General features: G+C 37.4%; 1 protein-coding gene across 2 annotated transcripts; it reads right to left on the bottom strand.

Moving 5' to 3' along the window:
* Positions 1 to 10,762: 10,762 nt before the first annotated feature.
* LOC311280240 (protein LBH) lies at positions 10,763 to 21,996 on the bottom strand. Of its 2 annotated transcripts, none has more exons than XM_084392234.1 (4): positions 21,674 to 21,840; positions 14,955 to 15,039; positions 14,169 to 14,370; positions 10,763 to 12,647 (listed from the first exon to the last, which is right to left on the bottom strand). In XM_084392234.1, exons 2-4 carry the CDS (start codon positions 15,036 to 15,038, stop codon positions 12,637 to 12,639), a joined length of 297 nt encoding a protein of 98 aa, XP_084248360.1. In that variant the 5' UTR covers position 15,039; positions 21,674 to 21,840; the 3' UTR covers positions 10,763 to 12,636. The 2 variants fall into 2 exon arrangements, with proteins under 2 accessions (XP_084248360.1, XP_084248359.1); XM_084392233.1 differs by lacking the exon at positions 10,763 to 12,647 and adding an exon at positions 13,930 to 14,009 and having other exon boundaries at positions 21,674 to 21,996.
* Between the last annotated feature and the right edge of the window lie 2,881 nt (positions 21,997 to 24,877).

Genomic DNA, 24,877 nt, shown 5'->3' with positions numbered 1-24,877 from the left:
AAATAGTGTATATTTGTGTGCTTGCATGAGAGAGTGTGTTATTTCAGGACAGACTGGCTTGTGTCCAGATGTCCTGAGGATTACAATCTTATCTACAGTCTGTAGAGTTAGATGTGATGAAATGGGAGGGGATTTTTGAAGATATTTGTAGTTCAGAGATTGAATGCCATAGGTCTCTGGCTCATCCATAAGTCCTTTTCATCATAAATGACACTTTGCTCACATTCTCTCACCTCCACATAAGCATCTCTTCACTTCCTACAAATCCATAATCCCTCTTTTTCTTCAACTTGCCCTATTAACGTGTTCACAGGTCTGAATATTTACTTTTTGCTCCTCTCTTTTAAGAGGATACTGCGTATTCAAATATCTTCTGGCTGATTTGTATACAGAAACTAGAGGCAGCAGATGACTCCCTGGGTGTCATGTCATTGTGAATATGCGTGTTAGACTCAAGTATGTGTGTGTGTGTGTGTGTGTGTGTGTGTGTGTGTGTGTGTGTGTGTGTGTGTGTGTGTGTGTGTGTGTGTGTGTGTGTGTGTGTGTGTGTGTGTGTGTGTGTGTGTGTGTGTGTTTGAAAATACATGTCAGTGTTGCATGGTCTCTGGTGCTCAATAAGTATTATATTTAGCTCATTACAGCATTTCCTATGTCAGAAGTTTTCTAGCACTCTGGCTTACCCTGCCTTACCTTATCGTTCGTAGCAGTTGTTATGCTAAGATACATCGCAAACATGCATGTAATCAACACATCAGTCATGATAAATGCTATCAGGTTTAATGAAAGCCTGATGAGGTTGCCCAGACCCACTTTATATCACTCTTGGTCAGTGGAGGGTTAACGAGGCTAACATTAAAGTTGCAGGATATTGAGGACATTGAGTGGATGGGGAAAAAGACGGTTACACTTTATTTTAAAGGCCCACTGAAGTGCCTTGGAACATGCAGCATTATTCAATGTGTTGACGTCATTTCCACCGAAACTGGAAGACGGGGCGGGACATTTCGAACAGCTCCTCCCCTTTTTTTAAATAGCCAATAGCGGTAAAGCCACAGTTTCCTCCTAATCTCCTCCATTATCACTTTATAATACAGCATTCTGTGCAGAATTTAAATGGGTTCGATATGTTTTGTGGTTTACCCTATATCGTGCTATCGTGTCTCTGGACCGGAGCAGACAGTGTGTGCGCTGTGGCGGTTCACGTGATACTAACGTGAAACCAGACTTCATTCGCTCCAATGGAAAGCATATTTACACTGTCTGAATCATTCCCTATGCCCTATATTGTGCACTATGTGCCATTCACCACGTAGAAAATAGTAAATGTGTGAACAAGTGACCGATTTTAGCAGCAGCTTAAGCTTCTATTTATAATGCAGAGGGCGGGACGCTTTAGATTCTAGAGAGCATTTGATTGGACAGAAAATCTGATCTGAAAGCTGAAGCGCAGCGTGATGTCATCAAAATCACAGATCCATATTGGCTGAAGTGAGAGATAAGTTTTGAATGGTTATATAAATAACAATTTTGTCATTTGTTTGGAGCACACTAGCATATAGCTTAACGGCTTAACGGCTTTAAGGTGATGTAGTTACATTGTACTTATTCAAATAAGCAATATTGATTAACTACGTGTACTTACTATAGACCTTATGCGCCAGAGAAACGAGGGCACCACCATCTTTAGAATATTGTCTTTGAACTTCCGTTTTTGCAGTCGCTCTGTATATTTCTATGTAAAGTTAACGAAAGTTATCATGAGGATTGTAATGTTTAAAGCAGATGTCTTAACAAATGTCAGTAGACCGGGAAGATTTTAAAACGAGCCGTTACGCAAGATCGCTGTGAAAATACAGACCGGAAGTCAAAAGACAACGAGCGCAGCGCTGAAAAGGGGCGGGGCTACATAAGGTCTGTAGAGTTACGGTTAGGGTTTGGTTTAGGGTTAGTTGCAATTATGCATTATTTACTGTTATTACTATAGTAATAAGTACATGTAGTAATGTGTAACTACGTCACCTTAAAATAAAGTGTTACCAAAAAGCCGCATGCAGACCTAAAGCCAGAGCAGTGTTGTGAAAGGTGGACATATATTTGGAACATGTACATTTCTATCCTTCTCTCAGTTACTCTTTATACATATTTCTCACACATACAGTATGTTGGTTCAGTTTCTTCTCAGACAAAGAGTTTTGATTACTATTAAACTGCACAGAATCAGGGATTTTTCAGGGATCTCTAACCATCCCCTAAACTTTTCTGCATAACTTGCTCCATGCATAACATTCACCATAGCAACCACCCCAGAACACCATAGCAACCACTTTTACACAGGTAAGCACCACTCAGATTTTCTCCAAATGCATGTAAAAATCTATTTTGTCTTACATTTTTTTTATTCAATATTTAATGGGTGACGATGAGGGCTGAGTACTGGTCCAAATGCTGATTATTTCTTCACTAAGAGAGGACTGCCCTAGTTTTCTATTCTCGCTTCTAGAAACAGCAACATTACACTTCAAAGGAAATCTATATTCTACTGTAACACTGCTAATCATCTGTTCATCAGTTCGTAGTTTCAGAAACTTTTGGAACTAGATTGTGCTTTGTATCCTGAGCATATCACATAAAATAACATGAATTTCAGATTGCCTAGAGCAGGGGTGTCCAAACTCAGTCCTGGAGGGCCACTGTCCTGCAGAGTTTAATCGGTCTGATTATCTGGTTCAGGTGTGTTTAATTGGGGTTGGAGCTAAACTCTGCAGGACAGTGGCCCTCCAGGACTGAGTTTGGACACCCCTGGCCTAGAGGGTTTTTTTTTGCTCAGGGATGTCTATACACACATAGGTTCTATTTTCTTGCCTTACACTATTACGCTTCTTCATTTCAGCAAACAACCTTCTGCTTTAACCTGTTTCCCAACCCAGACAGCAACATATTGTCGGCCCAGATTCGGCCCACATCTGGTACATGTGGATTCCACATGGCCCAGATGCTGGCCCAATCTGGGCCGACACTATGTTGCTGTCTGGGTTATTTTTTGCACAATATTTGTGCAGTATCTAGACACTAATTGAGTATATACAGTCTGTATTTATTATCTCTGTAAAATGGTAGGGTAGGCAATTTTTGGTCTGAATGCAATGATATGTCTTCCTGTCAACTTATGTATTTCCATACCTCTGCGCACCCTGCTTGTGCAGACATCACACGTCATCAATGAGTTCCATGAGGCGTAGACCATAGATATGTATACGTAGGAGTCACGTTCACAACTACTCCAGACACGTCGGAGCGCCCGCCATCTTGCAACGTTCAGTGTTCACTCAAAGAATCAATGTTGTGAAACTACCGAGGTTTTAACTTTTCACAGGTGAGAATGTGTTGGTAAAAACACAGGTGTTTTTATATGTATTAACTCAATATTACACATTTTTACAATGGTACTTGTAATGTTTTTACTTTTACTATGGAAACTAATTCATGTTGTGTTAGCTGACGGCTTTGTCTTGTTGTATTCAAAATCATCTGCTGAAGTCTATTGCAGATATAGATATTCATACATGCGTCTAACTCCGGTTGCAGACGCTCAGCCAACTTGCTCTTGAATGTTCACGGACCGACTTTGACCGTTCCAATATGGCGGACAGCTTACGTAGTAAAGTGGCTTATTGAAACTGCCAATAATGAGGCATCTATAAATGCCAATGGCGTAGACAGCCAGTCTCGACCGCCGCAAACAAACAGCAGCTACCTTTTACAGCTCCTCCTGAACCTAAACAACAAGCTTATGCTGCATTCACGCCATGTCATAACCGTATTTATGAGATGGCAACCCGTGATGTTCTATCCAAAGCTGTTCACATCCTCACACAAATTTTTTTGCATTTCTAAATAAACATTATCAACTCCGAAATGAATCTGCAGCAGTCAGGTGGTACAAGTAAGAGCTCTGAAAGTTGTTTACGCTCATTATTATTGTAATGTTATGTGCTTTGAGACATGAGGTTATTAACGCCATCTCTCGTTGCTCCTACCTTGAAGTCTTTATAGCGTCTACTTGTTTTGTTCGTTAATTGTTGACCTTGTAAAGACCTGTCAAACATTAAACACTGTCTGCATTGTGGCTGCGGAGACACTGTATTTTGCTTCTTTCTCTGCCACGGAAAAGAGAAATGTCATGACTAACTTAACCAACAAATTTCAGTCTCAGACACACAGGGAAACTTGCGAGAAGCTAATTTTGTTGATGCAAATGCACAGCTTTGCATACATAATAGGTCGACAGCCAGACGCAAAACAAAGGACTAAAGGGAAATGAGCACAATTTCACAAACAACCAAGGCTGACATGAACAGGGATGAATGAAATTATTTTCTTGCATGTAATCCTGCAGTTGTTGACCATGAAACAACCTTTTTCTCTTTCTTTCTCCCTCCATTACAGGCGTGCTGTCTCGCTCAAATGTGCTCTTGTCTAGGGATGAAATCAAAAACAAGCTTGTTTCACTCAATGTGCTGTCAGTTTCTGAGTGAGAAAGCGCGCGACTGAGAGTCACCACTGAGAGCTGAACAGCATTATGGGTAAGAACAAACAGAATCGGCAACAAAGGCAAAAGTGTAGCCCTAAAATCCCAGTGCGTCTCATTTGATTCTGTTTTATCTTGGTGTAGTTTTAAAAATCAATAACAACCAGATAAGATGTGTTGATCCAAACCAGGCAGATTCACACTTCATGATATTGAGATACCCAGGGGCGGTATATACTAAGTTGAGTTTTTATGTGCTGTCTGGCTGGATCCCTTTCATGTAGAAGTATAAATAACTTAGAGAATGTTGTTTGGATGTTGAATATGCCTAAATGCGCTCTAAACGAGAATAAATTAAAAAGGGGAGGCAACAAATGGACTAACACTGCTGATCTTTTTGCCATTGTAAGCTGACCTAAGCCTCACCCTCAGTTCACTGAAGGGCTTATAATAGAGTTCTCATGAAAGCTGTCTTCACAAACAAGCACTGACAGACAAGTGACAAGCTCTTCATGATCCATCTGTCACCTGAGCCAAACCTGCCTGAGTAGGTGTAACAGACTACACAAATAAGCATAAGCAGACACACACACTGTCACACGGAAATAGAGCTGTAGTGAGGTCAAGAGATCATCAAAAGGATGACGTTTAGGAAACTTTCTCTTCAGTGATCTACAGAAAAGAGAAAGACCGAACAGAGTTCTGTTAGATCAATTCTTAGATTTCTTGTGGCGTCACACCCTTATAGGAGGGCAAAACAAGGCTTCCCTCCGTTCCCCATTATAGCTATAAACAGGTTTGTACTACTAAGTACTAAGACAGTAATATTAAAACACCAAATTCAGAATACATGTTATAAATATTACATGAGATGCACAGGCAAGCAGCTGAACCCAGAATATTTAGATATTCTAGATATCACCTAAGCGGTGATCTAAATATTCATGACTTGAAACATATTTTTAACTGAAAGGCCTGTGCTGCAGTTCTATGGATGGTTTGGTCTCCAGGTCTCCACGCCATGCAGTCATGTGACAATAAACTGTGAATACAGAGGAAGGAAAACTCCTTTTTCCAAATATTTCCTTTTCAATGCATAAATAAATCTATTCAATTCTTTATGTATGAGTCTAATAAAGTAGATTTAGACACATTTACTTATTAAACATACTGCTGTACATGCACACACATACTTGAATGAAAATCACTGTTAATGCTATAAAGAAAAAAATATGCACACACATGAATAGCCTACACACACAAGTACAAACACACACAATCATCTTTAATAGCATGTGTCCACAACTAATGGATGACTTTAGTGGGAATTTGATTGAGATGACATTTAGCAGGTCTGCCAAGTTAATGGTGGGAAAACCTTTAGTATTAATCTGAGAAAGAAAGAGATGCACAAATAGAACATAAAAGAAAACAATATAATTATTATCTTTAGGTTAACTATACAATAAGTAAAAATGCACATAGGCCTACTGCATTGACTCACTATTCAACTCTCATAACAGGGTGTTAAATTAAAACTAATCAAAGAGATAATAAGAATGCTCATTACTGAGTGTTATTTTTAGCAATAAATGTGACACATTGACCTATTAAAAGTGTATTTAAAGGGATAGTTCACCCAAAAACGAAAATATTGATGTCTGCTCTAGATCTCTTCCATGAGTATTTGTGAACAAATGAGTCAGATCTTTTTACAATGACTCGATGATCCAATGACAGCGGTTTTCAGGCTAGAGAGTTCTAATATTAGTGAATATTGTAGTATAGTGAATAACCAATTCAATTTTAATCTGCTCCTAAATTCACCATAAAACATGGCATATTGGTGCCTGTATGTTTTACTTAACTTATAGCCATATATGTCATTAAGTGATATTATTTTATTACTGATCTATTTAAAGTACCCAAACCCGCTTTGTACCTAAAAATCCACTAATAACCACCATATGAATACCGGAAGTAAAGCAGAAAATGATATGATGAATCCGAATTCATCTAATACTCGTAAATAGATGGTGAATGAGCATACAGTACTAAAACAATGCAATAAACATTAACTAAATTACAGAAAATGAAATACAAAACACCCTAATGAACATTATACTGAGAAAATGATGACATTATTTTTGGGTGACTTGCTCCTTTAATTCTGTTGACTGCAGCATGTAAAAATTATATCTGTGTGTGTGTGTGTGTGTGTGTGTGTGTGTGTACTCTAGTATTCCCTAGGTTATGGGGACCAAATATCCCTAGAAGGATAGTAATATACCAGTACATTTTGACCTTGTGGGGAAATCTTGTTGGTCCTCATGAGAAAAACAGCTTATAAATCATACAAAATTATACAAAAAGTTTTTTGAACATCTAAAAATGCAGAAAGCTTCCTGTGATGGGTAGGTTTAGGGGTAGGGTAGAGGGACAGAATATACAGTTTACACAGTATAAAAATCTTTACGTCTATGGAGAGTCACCATAAAACATGGAAATCAGTGTGTGTGTTTGTGCATGTGTGTAGATGGAGGTGTTTCATTCTTTGCCATCTCACCTGGCTGTATTTGAAATCAGCAGTTTGGAGCCAGCAGAGACAAAGTGAGGGGAAGATAAAAGCAATGACTTTTTTTTTAACTAGAAAGAGAAACTTTACTAGAGTACCGTTCACTACGGCAGACTGTTCAATGAGCGGCACACCTCTGAGCAGAGATTTGTTGCATTTATATCCTTGAAATAATATAAAAGAGTAGAATAGGCTATATCTCACCAAATGGCATAAACAAACAAAGATGTAAGATTGGGACTGCTGCTAATATAATAATGATGATGATGAGAAGCATGCCGCCGATAGCTGTGTTGCTAATCAGGCTCCTGCTGAACTAGGTCAAGTGCCACTATCCATGTCTGATGTAACCAAACCCCTACATTGAACCATCTCCATAGTTACCCAGCGTAAGCACAGAGGGGTTTTGACTGAAGTGGAAAAGAGATAAAAAGGAAAACAATGACATTAACAAAGGACAGGCAATGCAAATCTAGAAATGGTGTACTCGTGTGTCAGTAAGGGTCACTTTATTCAGGACTTAAATTCATAAAATAAACAGGTTGAGTTTCCATTCAGATACTTAGCATGGCAAGTGAAATGTTTTGGTTTGGACAGTGACATTAATACTGACATGCAAGACAAAATCCGTGAAAGTAGAGTGCATGTCATGGTTGTTAGGGGATTTTTGGATCAGTGGGCAAGCGATGCCCGTCACATGCTGTAGAGTGAACTCGAGTCATCAGGGTCACGTTAATCACAGAAAGGTCATTGAGCTCTGTGGACAACTTAATCTCTTTGTGCACTCTTTCTGTTTAGATCCCAATGCTGTCAAACACAAGGACAATTTAATCAGTCTCATTCTGAACTCACTCAATCATAGTCATCTTATTTCTGGAATGATTGTGATTTCACTTAAAATACCAATGCCTTCTAAAGTGCTCCTCCTGCATATGCCTTGTTGTCTGTATGTATTTTGCACTATGTTATAATTCGACCCATGTTTTATTAAATCTGTTTTACTTATTTAAATGTTTATACTTACTTAAATCTGTTCATTTTATTTGCAGTTCACATAGCAACAAAAAGCTCCACATGACGCTCAGGTGTAGGCCTACTTCACTTTTTTCCTCCACAGAGGACCCAATGCCCCAATATTGCACAAGACATGCCATGATATTCTTTCATTATTATTGCAATGTGTTGTCCAAAACTAGTTATTCATTTTTATTCATTTATAAGGTAATATATCATTTACATTTGCATAAGAAACATTTGCATCAAAATATTATTAACTGCAGATGCATACTAGTGTGCATACATACACTATCGGTCAAAAGCTTGGAATATTTAGATTCTGTTATCGGGGGAACTCAACTGTGCGTCAGTTGCTGACACAATGGGAATGCCTATAGCGTGTAAGCTTTGTCTGAAGCAAGTGTGAAAATGTGCCAATTCTATTGGCCGAGGCAGTCACGTGATGTCACTCAGCATGTCGGCATGACCATAGAAGCGATCAGCTTCTTTGTCTTTAAGAAGTGCTCTGTCTGTAAAAAAAAAAAGCAGGTCATCAACACTCCCCATTCATGAGCCTTCAATTTCTTCCCGTTCTCCATAACGAGTTTGTGGAAGAAACTGTATTCTGCTCGCATAGTTACCGGTTCACCATGCTGGTGGGCAAGGCTCTGCACACCATGGCGGTGTTTCAGGTGTACCAGGCTTACCTTCTCAATGATCACCCGGTTCAGTGTGAGGTATTGGCACCTGAGGTAGTCTTGGAACCCACAGATCTTGCCCTCCGTGCCACAGAGCAGATGCTTTGTGCCATCGGCTAATCAATGGCTGCTAACGTTGCATCTGTGGCTGAACTTATTGGGGATAAAGGAGAAGGATAAAACTTTTCTCTTTGATGCCCAGATGTTGGCCTCTTTGTTACTGTCGTTGATTTGGTAGTCAAGAGGTTTAGAGAGGTGAAGTTCAGTCTGGGGCATTCCAGAGGTTCATCTCTCACCATGTCCAGGGTCCGTCAACCCCTCTGACCCGCGGCCTGGGAATAGTTCCTGGCAGAGGGTCAGAAGGTGAGCGTGGAAGCCTGCACCCCCCCCCCCCTCCGAGGAGTCGGGGTCAAGACAGCATGTCCAGAGTAGGCCTAATCAGGACCTTAAAGAGGACATTTTAGTTTGCAGGTCTGATTGCGATCCACTCTCTTGCCTGTTTTGCCTAACAGTTAGAGGTGACAGTTAGACAGTTACATGGTGCTTCCCAGAGGAGTAGTGGGGGTTGGACCAGGACTCCTGGAGATCTATGTAGAGGTGTAGTGGCTAAGTTGAGCAGAGATGAGCGATGATGAGAACCGAAGCGTTGGTACAGTGTTGAGAGCTGAAGATGGTCTGCATTGCCATTTGCATCCCACTCTCTCATCTGTTACCCCCTCCAGAACATTATCATTTGGAGGTTAAAGCATATAATCCTGTTTCCCTAAAGGTCTGCTAGGAAGGAGACAGAGTACATAAGTGGACTGTATCACTATTAGCTTCCCAGCTGAGGAATTACAGAGCTGGGAGAGATTTCACAGACCAGCAGCAAATAGAAACTATCAGCATAGGTTTAAAAGAGCTTTACAGGTGGGAAGGTGGACTAATTTAGGGTAGACTGTGTATAGTTGAGACATGTGTACAGTTGAGACACCTTAAATAACTTGCGTTCGCAGCAAGCACAAGTTGTGATTTTTGCTGTGCACATGCGTATTAGTGTCCTCTTTGATCGTGGGAAATTTGAACAACGGACGCATCTCCGATCCGAAGATATTGGGAAAAGTTTTTTTTCACACGTGTATCAACTGTACCCCCGATAGAGTTCTATTAGGTCACACACTGTTTAGTTGTTCAGTGTTATGATAACGTCGTAATTAGCCAGCATAGTACGCAAATGAAAATAAAATTTGATTTGTGATATTTAAACTGTGTATTATTAATATTGTTTCATATCTTGTTCCTGCTTTATAAATTTTAACCAGTGCTAATTTAAATAAAATGAATGAATATAAATGGATGAATAAACAAAAATGTTGCCCAATTGTTATTTTCTTTATTTGTCTTTATTTTTTATATTTAAAATGAATGGTTAGTTATCTTTACATCACCAGTTGAGACAAAGTTGAGACAAAAAGCACCTTATTTTTATGAACTAATTGTGGAAAATATAAACTACTTGTGGGTATTATTGATTGATAATATCTTAGTCTACAAGCTGATGAAATGTCATGTGGAAATTCACTTCTTTTCAGTATCTATTTTTGTGTGAAAATTTTAAAACCCAAAAAGTGTCTCAACTGTACTCAGTCTACCCTATATGACCCACTCTCTCTGTGGCTTAGCAACTGACACAGCGTCTCGTTCTCTTCTCAGGGAACCAGTTACATATGAAATCATTTCAATAACTTTTCAAGAAGGCCTGCTGTTTTTTACAGACAAAAAAACTAAACTTCACATACATCTTAGCTGAATCCCAAGAGGATAGTGATGGGAGAGAGAAAATAGAAAATAGTGTGTGAATATCTGGGAATATATTTATTTTATTACCCCATGTAATAAAATAATTTTTTTAAATGTTCACATTGTCATATTTGTTACGGGTGGCTGCTAAAAGGAAGTGTACAATGAAGGAGAATACTAGGAAATAGTCTTTTATCCAACAATTTTACTGGAACACTCTGGGAAACAGAATAACAACCGTTAAACATAAGACAACACCGAACAAAGAACTGAATGAAGGCGGGACTTAAATACACAGAGGAACAAAAGAGCTAATTAATTGGGCAACAGGTGAACGGGATAATCAAATCAAGGGAACAAACTGGCACACACTAGGAAACTGGGTCACACAGGCACACAGCCAAACAGGCACAGAACTAAAACACAATGAAACATGGTCAAAACAGAAGAGAATTTGATAAAACCGTTACAATATATACTTCTTGAGAGTGATAAGGGTAAATAGATTTGGCTTGCTGTCAGCAGTAGAAGAGCTCAAGGAGAAGACTTGAGCTCTTAGTTCCCACCAGACTACATATGCTAGTTAATTAATAGGCTATAACAATGGAGGTGGAGTTAGGGTGGTGGAGGTTGTTGTGTCCTTGTGTATCTTCAGGATCAGATGAAAATGCTCCTCCAAAACAATAGCCCCATTATTCCTTGCCATTTTGGGAATAATGGGGATGTTGAGAAAGAAGAGAACTTGCTGTGTGTATTAAAAACTGCACAAAACACTGCACATAATTTACATCTAATGGTAGTTTATAGGAAAATATTCATCTGAGCTAAATGATGTAAACATTAAGGCAGATTATGTCGTCTAAACATAGGAGAACAGTTTAATAGATGAAGAACACAAACTCAGCAGTTATTTAATATTAATCTTTATTAACTTACCAAACAAACAAACAAAAATATGAGTACATATTAAGAGCAAGTGTAATATCAAAATATCAGTTTATTTTTACCGCAAAATGTTATCTAGAATGAAGGCAATTTAGATCAAATAAAATATTGAAATAAAAATCCGATCAGGTTTTTTCTCTCCAGAATATGTATTTTCTGGTTAATTATGTAATTTCCATTATTTATTAAAAGTCACAACTTTCAATGCATGCCAATAAAAAAGATTTAAAAAAAATCTTGATGGAGACACGTCATATATGATAGTGATGGAGGGTTTTCAAAGCAAACATAAGCATTTTGTTATGGTATTATGATTATATTACAGTAGACAAAATGTGATTTCAATATATAAACAGAGATACACATCAAGGCAGTTTCACATGGGGATTTAAAAATCAAGAAAATATCATGAGTGCAATGTATATCATGAAGTGAATGGTTTAGAATCACATCAAATAACAATATTAATATCTGAACTATTGCTGTTAATCTAGTTTTGCAAGTGCTTTTATGTTCAATACCAACTCAATCTCACAACCTATTTTACGAGGTGGCGATTTTCTATGAAAACATCATTTTTGGGGGGAAAAAGTAAGCTTGCAGGTCCACCCCTAAACATAACATCACTGGGGTGTAAGCAGATTGTACAAAAACATACAAATGAGACCATAAAAAGACAACTAGTTACTAACTGCCAGTCACAATATTGTGACTGGCAGTCGGCCTTCCCAGTATTTCCCAGCATGAATTGAAGTGTCATTCATGCCTGTAGTACAAACTGTTCAGAGTGAGTTATATACCAAGGTATAATACTTAAGAACAGGTTTCTGTTTAAATTCCTAACCCTAAGAAAGAAAATAGTAATAGCCACGCTTGTCTTAGCAAACACAACTAATTAAAGTCAGAAGTTGTTGGATGTCTCTGTATTTAGTCCAGTGTTGGTCTCTAGCTCCAGCTATTGTCCTTTGAAAATATTGTGTATGTGCACAAAAACCTAATAATTTCAAGTCTGCTGAAAGTCAGACAGGGCTTGGAGACATAAGCATGTCCTTGTCCACAGGATGATTGACAGGCAGACATGTTTGAAGTTCAGCAGCAGTCATTCCTCACAAGCCTCAGCCAGATGCTGTTGAGAGAGGATGGAGTCTCCTCACATCAAGTTTTCAGCCATTGAGTGTGTAATGAATAATGTTCACATGAATATGAGATTCACATTGGTCACTGCAAATGTTTGGAATATATATGGGCTTACATCAAAGTGAAAGGCATAACAACAAATCAAATCATATCTTGCTCTAGATTTGACATGGATATACGCAAAGTATCCAAAACCATTGTGTATGTTGTGCTTATTATATCTCTCTCTTATATAATTGATTCTGATGAGTAAATTGCACATTTCTGTGGTCAAATATTTCTGTATATTCACTGTTAAACAATTGATCAGTTGTACATCGCTGTGTTTATTTTATCTCTCTCATAATTTTGTAATCTCTCTGTGATAGTTTTCATCTCATCTAATAAAATGATTTCAAATCAATATTTTACATCCATTTATTTGGTAAGTATAGCCATTGATTAAGTGGAATAATACAATCAGCTGGTCATTAAAGCTAAATGATAATGCAGTGTTGGCCAGCTGACTATACCGTTTACTTAAGATCCAGGAACAGTTCATATAGAACATTATTTTGTACATCAAAATTTATCAACTTAACGGGGCTCATAAAATCAATTTTTTGTTGTGGCATCCAATTGACACTTATTTCAGTATATTCTCAGACATATGTGACCCTGGACCACAAAACCAGTCACATGAGTGAGATTTATACATCAATAAACAATAAATTGGCTTTCCATTGGTGTATGGTTTGTTAAGATAGGACAATATTTGGCCGATATACAACTAATGAAAATCTGGGGGTGCAAAAACATTGAGAAAATCGTCTTTAAAGGTGTCCATTTATGTTCGCGATTGTGCTGCATTCACTCACGAAAAGAAATGTTTTAAATTTACAAAATATCTTCATGGAACATGATCTTTACTTAATATCCTAATGATTTTTGGCATAAAAGAAAAATCGATAGTTTTGACCCATAAAATGTATTTTTGGCTATTGCCACGAATATACCCGTGCGACTTGTGACTGGTTTTGTGATCCAGGGTCACATATATAAAAATGTTGAAGATACTTTGATGCAGCACTTTCCGCATCAGGAAAAGATCTGAAACTAGGCCTTCAAATCTGAAAGCAATTTAAAGTCTTTTTAAAGCCATGCATGTGTTATAAAGGGTGCTCAGATATAGCATTGTGAGCTCTGATCTTATTCACACCTGCCTGCCAGTGTTGGTTGTCAGCTGTGTTTGTGTGAAAATTGTATGAGAACTGAGACTTGTGATAATGACAGACTTGCGACAGTGTCTTTAATAAATTTCAGTTACGCTCAGCTGCCCCTGATGTTTCCAGGCTGCTGCACTTGACTTCATCTGAGATGGGGAAATGCACACAGTCATTTATAAATTAACTTCTCTAAACTGAAACACATACAGTATAAGCATATATTTAGTTGTTCCCCTTTAGAACATTGTACTAGTAATGTGGATCAATGTTAATAACAAAACTGCTTTTTCCACTTGCTTACACACCTGCACTCTGGCTGTGTGATATCTGGGTTTGTGAAGCGGACATCGGTGTGATCTCTGTATGGCTGGAAGGGTCTGCGGTTCTCAGGTCATCCGGGGGCCAACGTAACTCTCCGCTCTCCACCTCTCCCTCAGTGGGCTCCACTACGATGGAGGGCAAGCGCTTGGACAGCTTGGGGTGGCGCTCCTTTGTGTCTGGAAAAATCTGAAAATAGATGTTTTATCTTTGAGATAAAGTAGATGTTGAATGTGCCACTTATGTTTATCGACATAAAGAAACAGGTCACCTATATGGAAAATGCTGTCATCATTTAATCACTTGCATTTTGTTCCATACCTTTATGACTTTCTTTTTTTCACGGAACACAAAAGGGAGTTTTTAAAGAATATCTTTCTTCTTTTTTTTTCATATAATGAAAGTGAAAGCGGACCAGGGCTTGTCAAGCAACAAAATGACACCATAAACGTGTCAATACAATAACTTAGTATTATCTGAACAGGACAATATTTATGCCAATAATTTCTTAAATTCCAGGCTACACAAAGCTATTGTATGATATTGAGTATTTCAATGACCCTTTCATTATATGAAAAGAGCATGCAGGTTGTTCTTTAAAAATGCAAGAAGGTCATAAGGGTTTGAACGACATGAAGTTGAGAAAACGATGACAATTATCTTTACACAGTATTCACAGAATCTTAAATCAGTTGAAAGTTTAATTGAGAGATCAGATGACATTGAAGGAACTGATCAACGTGGGATGAAATGACCAATGAAAAGACACCAACCTGAAAGGAAACGCCTTGCTCTCCGGTGTCACTCATAGTGAAGTCTTCTCTACTGTGTTCTGGGTTGTTCATTATATCTGTCATTCTAATAAGAAAATGAATCATAAATTAGCCTACTGTATATTTATATAAACTATATAGTATCCTATATCTTTTTTTGGTCACTTCTGTATTTAGAATTTTAAAAGTAACAACACTCAGAGACACTTGAAGAACACAGCAGAACAGAAAACCACATAAAACTGAGGAGAACAGACAAACAACTGAACAAAACAGGGGAGTATAAATACACAAGTTAATGAGGGGTAAAATAAGACACAGTTGGACCAGATCAATCAACTAATAGGTAACCAGAGCAACCAAGGACACATGGACTCAAAACAGGCAAGAGAAACTAAACTGAGGGAACCCAAAAACAGACAATATGTGACATCTATGACAATCAAAAAATAAATATTTAAATATTTTTCAAAATGTAATTTATTTAGCATCATTACTCCAGTCTTCAGTGTCGCATGATCCTTCAGAAATCATTCTAATATGCTGATTTGCTGCTCAAGAAATGTTGAAAACAATTGTCCAACTTATTATTTTTTTTTTTGGAAGCCATTATGCATTTTCTTTCAGCATTCCCCAGACTTTTGAACAGTAGTGTATGTTGTTTGAAACTGTGTATCGTAATAAGAACAAAACTTTCAGATAACACTAACACACCAGTACATAACCTTTGCTGAACAGTGAAGGATTAGTTCACCCCAAAATGATCATTTTGAAATGTCATTTCAATCCTGTCAATCCTTTATCTTCCATGGAACACAAAAGGAGATCTTAATCATATGACATGGAAAAACCAATGGCGTTCGGCTTAAAAAATTTCCTTTTTGAATTGAACACAAGTGAAGAGAATATTATTAATGCAATACAATGAATAACCAATGAAAAATTATTAAACCATATGGCTCATACTATAAGTGTTTGTATGGCTTCAGATTACTTATTAACACATATGGAACTGCTTTTATAGAGAAATTTATTTATTTATTTGTTTTTTTGTTTTTTGTTAGAGCTTGGCAGTATACCATCCACTTTTGTTGTATGGAAAATAGCCACTTGGAAATTCAGCCAAACATATGATTTTGTGATTCACAGAAAAAAAGAAAAGAAAAAGAAACAAACACAGGCTAGAAGCAGGTGAGTAAATAATAACACAATTTTAATTGTGTGTGAACTATTCATTTAATAAAAAAGATACTAGAAAAAAGAAGACAAAAAAAGAAAATCATGCTCCAACATGTCAGTTGCAGCATTTGCATGTTTGTTCAGTCTATAATCCCTAAAAAAATCCTTCCTGTCCCTTTCACACTGACATGGTTTTAACAGCATGCACACAACCAAACACCCCAGCTATTCTTTGTTCCAGGCTTTGACTGCAGTGTGACAGGTTGTCTGCAGGTGTGTATGCAAACACGAAGCGTGGTAAAAATATTAAATATTATCCTCCATCCTTTTCATTCAGATTGATGGCGGACTCATGCCTGTTTGCAGTTTGTTGAACAGACAAAAGTCATAGTCGAATGCTGAAGGATAATAAAACTGTGAACACACTAGTACACCCACTCACATGCACACTCACAAATCCTGTTCAATTATTCAGCAGTTAAAGGCTGGATAGCACAAAGACCTATAAAAACTAATCACGTTATTTTGACAATGAAAACCAAATTAAACAAATTGCTCAGGCTAAGGCAGTGCCTAATATTGTTATCATTAACTGAAAATAAAACTATTATAAATAATTTCCGGTAATTGAAATAAAGCTGAAATAAAATGTAGAAATATTAAATGAAAACCATCTCGGGTTATGACTGTAACCTCGGTTCCCTGAATATGGAACGAGATGCTGCATCTAAATGTTGACGCTTTGGGAACGCTTCCATGTGACTGGTCTCTGAAGCATGTGTGAAACAGCGCCAATTCTATTGGCCGGTGGTAGTCATATGACGTAAGATGGAGCACCATTAGACTATAAAAGTACAATTGCATTGGACATCATCAGCTTTTGATTGGCCGAAGGAAGACATTCAGGCATGAGGTAGGGAACAGGGAACAGGGCTTACAGTCTAACCCAAGATGTTTCCTTTCAAGGGAATAGTACGCTGCGTCTGAATAGTACAGTAATGCCTTTGAAGAGGCCACATCCCTAGTAGTGTGGGCTCTGATGCCTAGGGGTGAAGGTATTCCACGCACCCTATAGGCCTGAAAGATAGCCTGCACAATCCGTTGTACAACACATTGCTTGTAATCCGCATAGCCCCTGTTGCATGCTCTGAACAGCTGCTGAAACCCAAACAGGGCATACAAGATTAAGCCTCTCCTGGTCTCCTGTTCTGCAGATTGAAAAGGCATGAAGAACCACAGAACGTGTCACTGAGGAAGAGCAAATCGTACAAACATAGCCTCGCCCATGTCTTTACCAAGGCATCCATGTCTTTTTTCATGTCTGATGAAGGGCTTGGGCCCAAAACGTCACAAGTTGGTGAGCAACTATTAAAATTGCTAAGGAGCATTTTCTGGTGTGCGGACTCATTGTTCATCTTTACCAAGACATCCAGCCTCAAGGGTGCTGGAGGTGTGTGGGCGAACCAGAGTGGACAGTTTGTCAAATTCTCTGAAGCAAACAAGTCTACCTCCACTCTGCCGAAACCTCTACCAGATCGACTCCACCTGCCTCGACAGGATTTCTGCTCCCTGATTCAGGTACCCAGGTATGTTGTCTGGGTCCAGAGCAGGATCTGGCATGCCAGTCTGGAAATAGGGCATGAACGCTCACCACCCTAGTGATTTATGTATGGGACTACTGATGTGTTGTCTGATCAGACAAGAACATGGTAGCCTCTGAGGTCTGGGAGAAGTATTTCAGAACCAGAAATACAGCCCTCATCTCCATGCAGTTTATGAGCCATGAAAGATGGTGACCTCTCCACAGACCCTCAGCAGACCCATCTAGGATCGCATCCCAGCTAGTGAGGGAAGCATCTGTTGTTAGTATTTTGCGACGACACAATGCCCTCATCACAGGACCTTGGGCCAAGAACCAAGGTTTCTTCCACATCACTATGGAACGTAAGAAATCCCTTGGTCTTGAGCCACCGCTGCAATGGTCTCATGTTCAAAAGGCCCAAAGGTATGATGTTTGACGCAGCTGCTATGAGTCCCAAGAGTCTCTGGAACTGTCTGACATTGACGGCTTGGCCTAGCCTGATCTTGCCTATGGCCATGAAAATAGACTCTGTACGTGCAGGGGAAAAACGTGCAAGGCTAGGCCGAAAGGAAGAACCTATTATTGATAAGTATCACCCTCCAAAACCAAACCTGAGGATGGATATGTGAAAGTACTGTATGCACCCTTTAGATCTATCGTGACAAGTCCTTGGATCTGATTTGAGATACGATGAGCTTGAGCGTTTACATTTTGAACCTGTCAGTCTGCAGAATACGGTTCAGATGACGCAGATCCTTCTTTCGAACTAAGAAGTACCGGCTGTAGAAGCCCGACTTTCTCTCAGGAAGAGGAATATATATTCTCTACTATTTCTATTTCTTTTCTATTTCTATAGCCTCTTTCAACAAAAGAGACTTTACTTCATGCTCCAATAACAGAGCCTGCTCTGCACCCCGCTGGATCCTGTAAACTCTTCCATGGTTCGCAGAACCCAAGGAGACACATTTGGCAGAAGTTGCCACGCTGCCATATGGTCAGAAAGTGGTATCTGACCTCCGGTGCAGGAAGATCACGAGGGCTTGAGGTTCCATTCGGGACAGGGCCAATAATTAAGACAAATTATTTCACATATAGCACTTTCTGAAGACAAAGAAGCTGATGATGTCTAATGCAGGTGCTCTTTTATGATCATATGGCACACCATCTTACGTCATACGACTACCGTCAGCCAATAGAAACTGGCGTGATTTCAGTCATGCTTCAGAGACCAGTCACATGGAAGCGTTCCCACAGTGTCAACGTTCAGTAGAAATGTTGCTTTGGTAACTAATTTAAAATAAGTTAAAGGTGAAGTACTAAATTACTAAAACTAAAACTGAAATAAAAATCAATTCAAGCTAAATAGAAATATAAAAACAAAACAAAAAGTAATACAAATGACAAAAGCACATAACAAAAATGTATTCAAATGAAAACTGAAAATATAAAAATAAAAGCTAATTCAAAATATTAATAAATACTTCATAAATACTATAATAGTATATAAATATATAAATATATAATTTGTTAATTATTTATAATTTGACACATTTACAGCTGCAACTGAAGATGGAGATAAAGATCCTTGAATAAAGGCTTGAATTTGGGTCTGTTCCTCACATGGATTCTGAAGATTTAAATTTTATATGCATTTTATAGTCTTTGTTTGATTCACAGCATGTTGATAAAATGCCTTTCCTGTCCTACAACAAACAAACAAAATATTACACAAAGTAATGGTTAAACAATTACAGAAATGTTATTGATTTTATGATTTTTTTATGTTTTATTTGTTTAACATTGTCATTCTTGGAGATGAGTTTGCATCAGAAGTCACAAACATTTATAAATGAGTAAAACATGTGATTGAAATAGTTTAATTTATCATTAATGCAACAGAATTAATTCCATGAATTCAGTATAAGATAAAAAAAAGGAATTGTATTCATTTGTAAGTCTGTAAAGTTACTGATACATAAATAATTTAGATGCTGTCAGTACTTCAATATGGTATGTTTCAGTGTCAATGCAAAGCTAAGTAATATTAGGATTCAGTACCAACAGCCACTAAAGAGAAAAAAGGGGAACCTGTTGTGTGTTATGGGGGAGTTCTGGGTGAACTGTCACAATGAGTGTGGTAATGAGCTTTATTAGTTGCTATAACTGTATTTTCCTAAGCTTCTAAATGAGAAAAATAAACAGATTTCTGTGGGATGTTAGAAAATATGTTACCAGGGAACCAATATTAGAAGCATGCTGGGTCTAATTGTTTGATTATTGTTTATATTTCAAAGCATTGTGAGGCTGTTGAATGCAGTGTTTTACGTAACATTGTGGTGTAATTAGAATAACACTGACAGATACTCTTAGAACTGTCCCTTAATTGTGGCTTTGCTTAAGGCGAATATTGAGTCAGCTCAACTCAAGGCTTTTAAAGCAGCTACATGCAATAATATGGTCTAACTTTAACATTGATGCGTGAGGTGTATGGGTTTCTTTGTGTGTACACATGAATGCATGCGTGCTTGTATTAATGCCCATAAGCGAGGGTGGAATTTACAATAAATTGCATTTATATCATTTTAATAAAGTTTCGAAGGCCTCTGGCTGCCAGATGATTTTTGGATTGCAAGCACAGACGTCAGCATACATGCCAAATCATGTCTAGGCCTTTTGTGAGTTCACTGAGAGCAACTATTTTATGATTAATATTTTGATAGATTATAAACATGAAGGAAAATAAAGGCTTCCTGGATTTTAAAGGTTTCCTACAGTGAATTGATTGATCAAGAAACATTGTAATATACCTAACATATCAAACAGGTGTGGAAAATGTTGTGGGAAATATGACATATTTAAATATTTGAAATTAATAGACACTGTTAAAGATAGGGTTTTTTGGGGGTTTATTTGTAGTGTTCTAATAGAATTAACTGTGAACCACACATTCAACATTCTAATCTCAGCATTTAATTACCAATCACAGATTTCGATTTAATGGTCATTCCACAAGATGGGTGGCTTTTTCTTCTTTTTTTTTTTCTTTTTTTTTTTTTGCCAAATAGCTATGCTTTGAAATACATAAACAATCAGAATTGACAATTTTATAGTTAATTTAGCCATAACTAGCCTAGTGTTCAAGGTCATGACCTTAAGTTTGGTGAAACTTTTAATAATCAGTTGTTTACTATACAAAACCATGGTAACAGGGTTGATTATTTAAGATCATCTCCCTGTCATTGAGTTCATGTCATCGAGATGATGTCATTATGTCCGATTTTTTTTTTTTTTTTTGCTGTTTTTTTTTGGACATCATTGTAAAAATGATTGATTTATGAGGAGTTAAGATGCAATAACTTTTTACAACAAAAAGTATGATGCAATAACTATTACAACAAGAAGTTAGAAACAAAGAAGAAAAAAAAGAAGAAAAAAACTAGAAAAAAAAGGTTAATGAATTTTAGTAATGTGTTTTCTGAACATGGCAATTACAACACATAGGCCTATAATAGTTAAAAGTCATAATTTCATTGTTAAAGTCATTATAAAAAAAATAAAATAAAAAAAGAGGGACACAAAGAGCTCCCTTATAATGGACTAGCAATATGAAACAATATGAAACAATTCTAATATGCAACTCCACCGAAAGGCAAATGTGGTTTTAAGAAAAATTGCATGCATACAGCTTACAAAATCATAAAAAGGGACCAGATTTAATTTAGTCAAAGGAATATAGGCTGAATATAAATATAGGCTATTCATCAATATACAGCAGATATTTGAATAAGCAATTAAAAAGATGTAGACACAAATTATATATGCTGATGATTCATCAGTGATGAACCTTTAAGTTTTTTAGCAATGTGGTTTCCTGAGACTAAATACCTTCTCTAAGGTTTCTTTTTAACACTTTATTTTAAATGTGCAATGTACCACCATTTTATTTCAAATAGCCTACCTTTATTTTGCCCCCTTCTCTTCTTGAAGTGTAAGAATTTGTATTATATTGAGATATCCTCCCGTTGAAATCTCTCTCACGGCTTCCGTTCACATCAGTCCGTCCAGTTCGAGCGGAAAGTTACTGTTGAATGCTGTCACAGTGCTTGTGCTCATCCTACCAACGTCATTCATTTACATGTTGAGAGCTGCATACATGCAACATGAATCGCTGTACGATTGGTTACGAGAAGCACGCATCCACATCGTCATCAAAGCTTGTTTTTTCATGTAATTTTCAGGATCTCTGAATCTAGATGATGATTATTACGCAAGTGTTTGGGTGAGTTTAGTGACCTGCACTAGCTACTGTACCAGATTATTAGAAGCAACGGGGTAAAAAAATAAAAAAAACTTTTTCTGAAAGATTCTTGTACCTCATGTTACTGGTTAATATTAGCTTTAGTGTTCTTTAATATATTTGAGAGCTTGTCTGGTTGAAGTAAGATTGACACGTTGTTATTTATGGATCGCTGATGCCCCCTGCTGCTGACAGAAATCGTTACACAGCATGACATTTTTTCCCACTGAGGTCTAATTATAGGCCTGCTGTTTGCGTGTTTGTTTACGCTCATATTCCATGTAAACAGTGACTTTTTTTTGTTCAGATTTGGTTCAGGTCCCTTTAACAGGACACAATAGTGACTGCCTTGTCCACTTTTTCCACCGTGGTATAGGCCTATTTCCTATTCAGTTTTTCCCTAGCCTTTTAAACTTTAATGAGTTTTAAGAATCAAACCAGCGTAAGTTACTGTATTATGTATAATTGCTGCTCTGACAGGACCACAGTCTACAGTACATATACAAACTCCATATAGCCTATATGTCGTTTTAATTGGTTTTCACATGTTGCACACTTCTTTTTACTCATTGATTATTGCACTAAAATTGTAATGTTTTTTTTTTTTTTTTTTTTTTTTTTGCAATGCAATGCACTTAATATTAGGGTGTATTTCTATCAGTCTTCTTAATCCCCAGCCTGTTGTCCGTATCAATCAATCAAGCAAGCAATCAATTCCCCTTATACAGCAAGGTTACTTTTTGATTATTACAGTATTGTTTTTCAGTTTAAGTTCCAGTTTTATTAAAATGCTGTGTTTAGGAACATTTCTTATCAACATCTATGTATTTTAATAATTTCTAGCTTAAATGGCAATGCAGACGAAAAAAAAGGAAGGAGTGTCAATATAGCCTAATATTGTTAAACAAATTACAAATTATTCTTATATCGGGACACTTAGTCCATCCTTTAACTACTAGCCTAGGCTACTAACAGGCTGACTTTTGCTTTATTGCATTTCATTAAAAAAAAGTAGTAAAGACCAAATGCTGGTGTAATTCCAATATCTAAGCAACCACAAGAATGCACACAAATTTAATTTCAGGGCATCGCCTCAACAGGAGAACACAGCCTACTGTATATCACGCAGTGGCAATAGAGTAGGCAGTAATTATTTTTACCCGTAGGCTGTTTAACCCTTTTTTCTTTGTTTTTCTCAAATTCAAATTCAAAATGAATTCAACTTAAAAAAAATTTTTTAAATAGGCTACCTGATGTTGATGCAACTGTCGAAATCTTACAGAGCATGATACAGGTGTATCTCGCAGTCGCAATTCAATTTAAAGGTAGTAAATGCACACATGCACAACATTGCTGTAAAATATAGGCTACATTATATAACTTTTTTTTGTTCAAAATTAGCTAAATTTAAATAAGTCTTCCAAAAGTGTTTTTGTCTTACCCTGATTCACAATGGTAAGCCTATAAGTGTTTATATTTTAGACCTTTTTTTGTTGTTGATATTTTAGACCTCTCAGGATGGGTTTCGCTGGAAATTGCGTAGACTGTACGTCACCTGTGCATGTCTTCTCATATCTGTAAAGAAAAGTTGCTCGTGCTACTTTGAGGAGTGTTGTTGGCCTACCAGTTCTCATAACGAGCGATAAAGTTAAACATGGAACATTAAATCTCCAACCTCCGTCCGTGGAATCACTTGTTTAAAAGTAACCCCGCAGAACAGTGGAGAGTCTGGTGGCAAAAAAAAAAAAAAATCGACAGGCTCTTCGGAGATGGCAAAGAGGGATTTGAAATGTTGTAAACGCTACGCGGAGATAGTGTTTTTATTACTCACCAAGCAAGTAAGGTATTTTATTGAACAAATAAATTGCGTATGTATAGCTCTCTAGAATTCATTGTGCATTATCGATTGTGAAGGGTCATTTCATTATGGTTGTTGTCGCGCATTGCTGGGATTTATTTTCAAGGAAGTAGGCCCACCGTGTATTAATAGCCTATGTAAAGCTACAGTAACGTCTCCAGCTAGTCAGCTTGATATCCTTTTTCATCTAAATTGGTTATATATCTCTGAAGCGTAGTAGTGAATGTTTTATCAGCAGCTGAATAACCATATTCATCCGCACAGTCACGCAAAGCCGGAGCACAACCAAAACAAAGATCATGCGTGTTTTTAACCGCTAGAGGGCCAAAGGGTATAGGGTAGGTTGGCCACCTTTAATATGGTATAGCAGCCAAGTAGAAACAGCACACCAGAATAACATGTTTTTATGCAGGCTGATTCATTTTAAACGAGTAGAATTATTATTTGTTTCAAAGTGTAATTGATTTTGTGTAAAAGATTTTCAGACAAAGTCAGAGAAGGTTTTCTCAGTTAATTTTGATTTAGGTACGGGGTACAGTTTGGAGCACAGTAGGCTTACTGAAACATTAGTTTATTTAACACATACAGTAGTAAAATTGGTAAATCTGCAGCTTCCCCGAGTGACGCTGCCCAAGGAGGTGGCAAAGTCTTAATGATTGTGTTTATCTGGCCCTGTTTAGGATTATAATATAGGCTGATTATTGTCTGATTATCAGACAATAAACCTGGGTTGCATTTCCTTAAAAGTATCTTTAGCCAACTACAGTCGCATGTTCCACTGAATTGTGTTGTAACGACAGAACTTGCGACCATAGTTGGCTTCATTATAACGCTGAGTTCACGTCCGCTCTTATGAACTTTAAAAAGTTCATGAGAAAGTTGGCTGCGATATTATTCAAAATGTCAACAGATGTTTGTATCAGCCTTTTTTACTTGTCTCTGTGCATTATTCTAACTCTGTTTCTTGGCTTTACACTTATATTGATCGTAAATTATTGTATTATTAT

The sequence above is a fragment of the Rutilus rutilus genome (assembly GCF_951802725.1).
Source record: "Rutilus rutilus genome assembly, chromosome: 20".
NCBI lineage: Eukaryota > Metazoa > Chordata > Actinopteri > Cypriniformes > Leuciscidae > Rutilus > Rutilus rutilus.
Note: the sequence above shows the minus strand (reverse complement) of the source record. Positions and strands in the feature narration are given on the sequence as shown.

Excerpts from the sequence above, each read along its gene's own strand:
- LOC311280240 (XM_084392233.1), bottom strand. The coding sequence starts at position 15,038 with ATGACAGATATAATGAACAACCCAGAACACAGTAGAGAAGACTTCACT. Across the intron at positions 14,371-14,954 it reads AGCAAGGCGTTTCCTTTCAG|ATTTTTCCAGACACAAAGGA; the intron begins GTTGGTGTCTTT and ends ATCTATTTTCAG. Across the intron at positions 14,010-14,168 it reads ATCACACAGCCAGAGTGCAG|ATGAAGTCAAGTGCAGCAGC; the intron begins GTGTGTAAGCAA and ends TCCCCATCTCAG.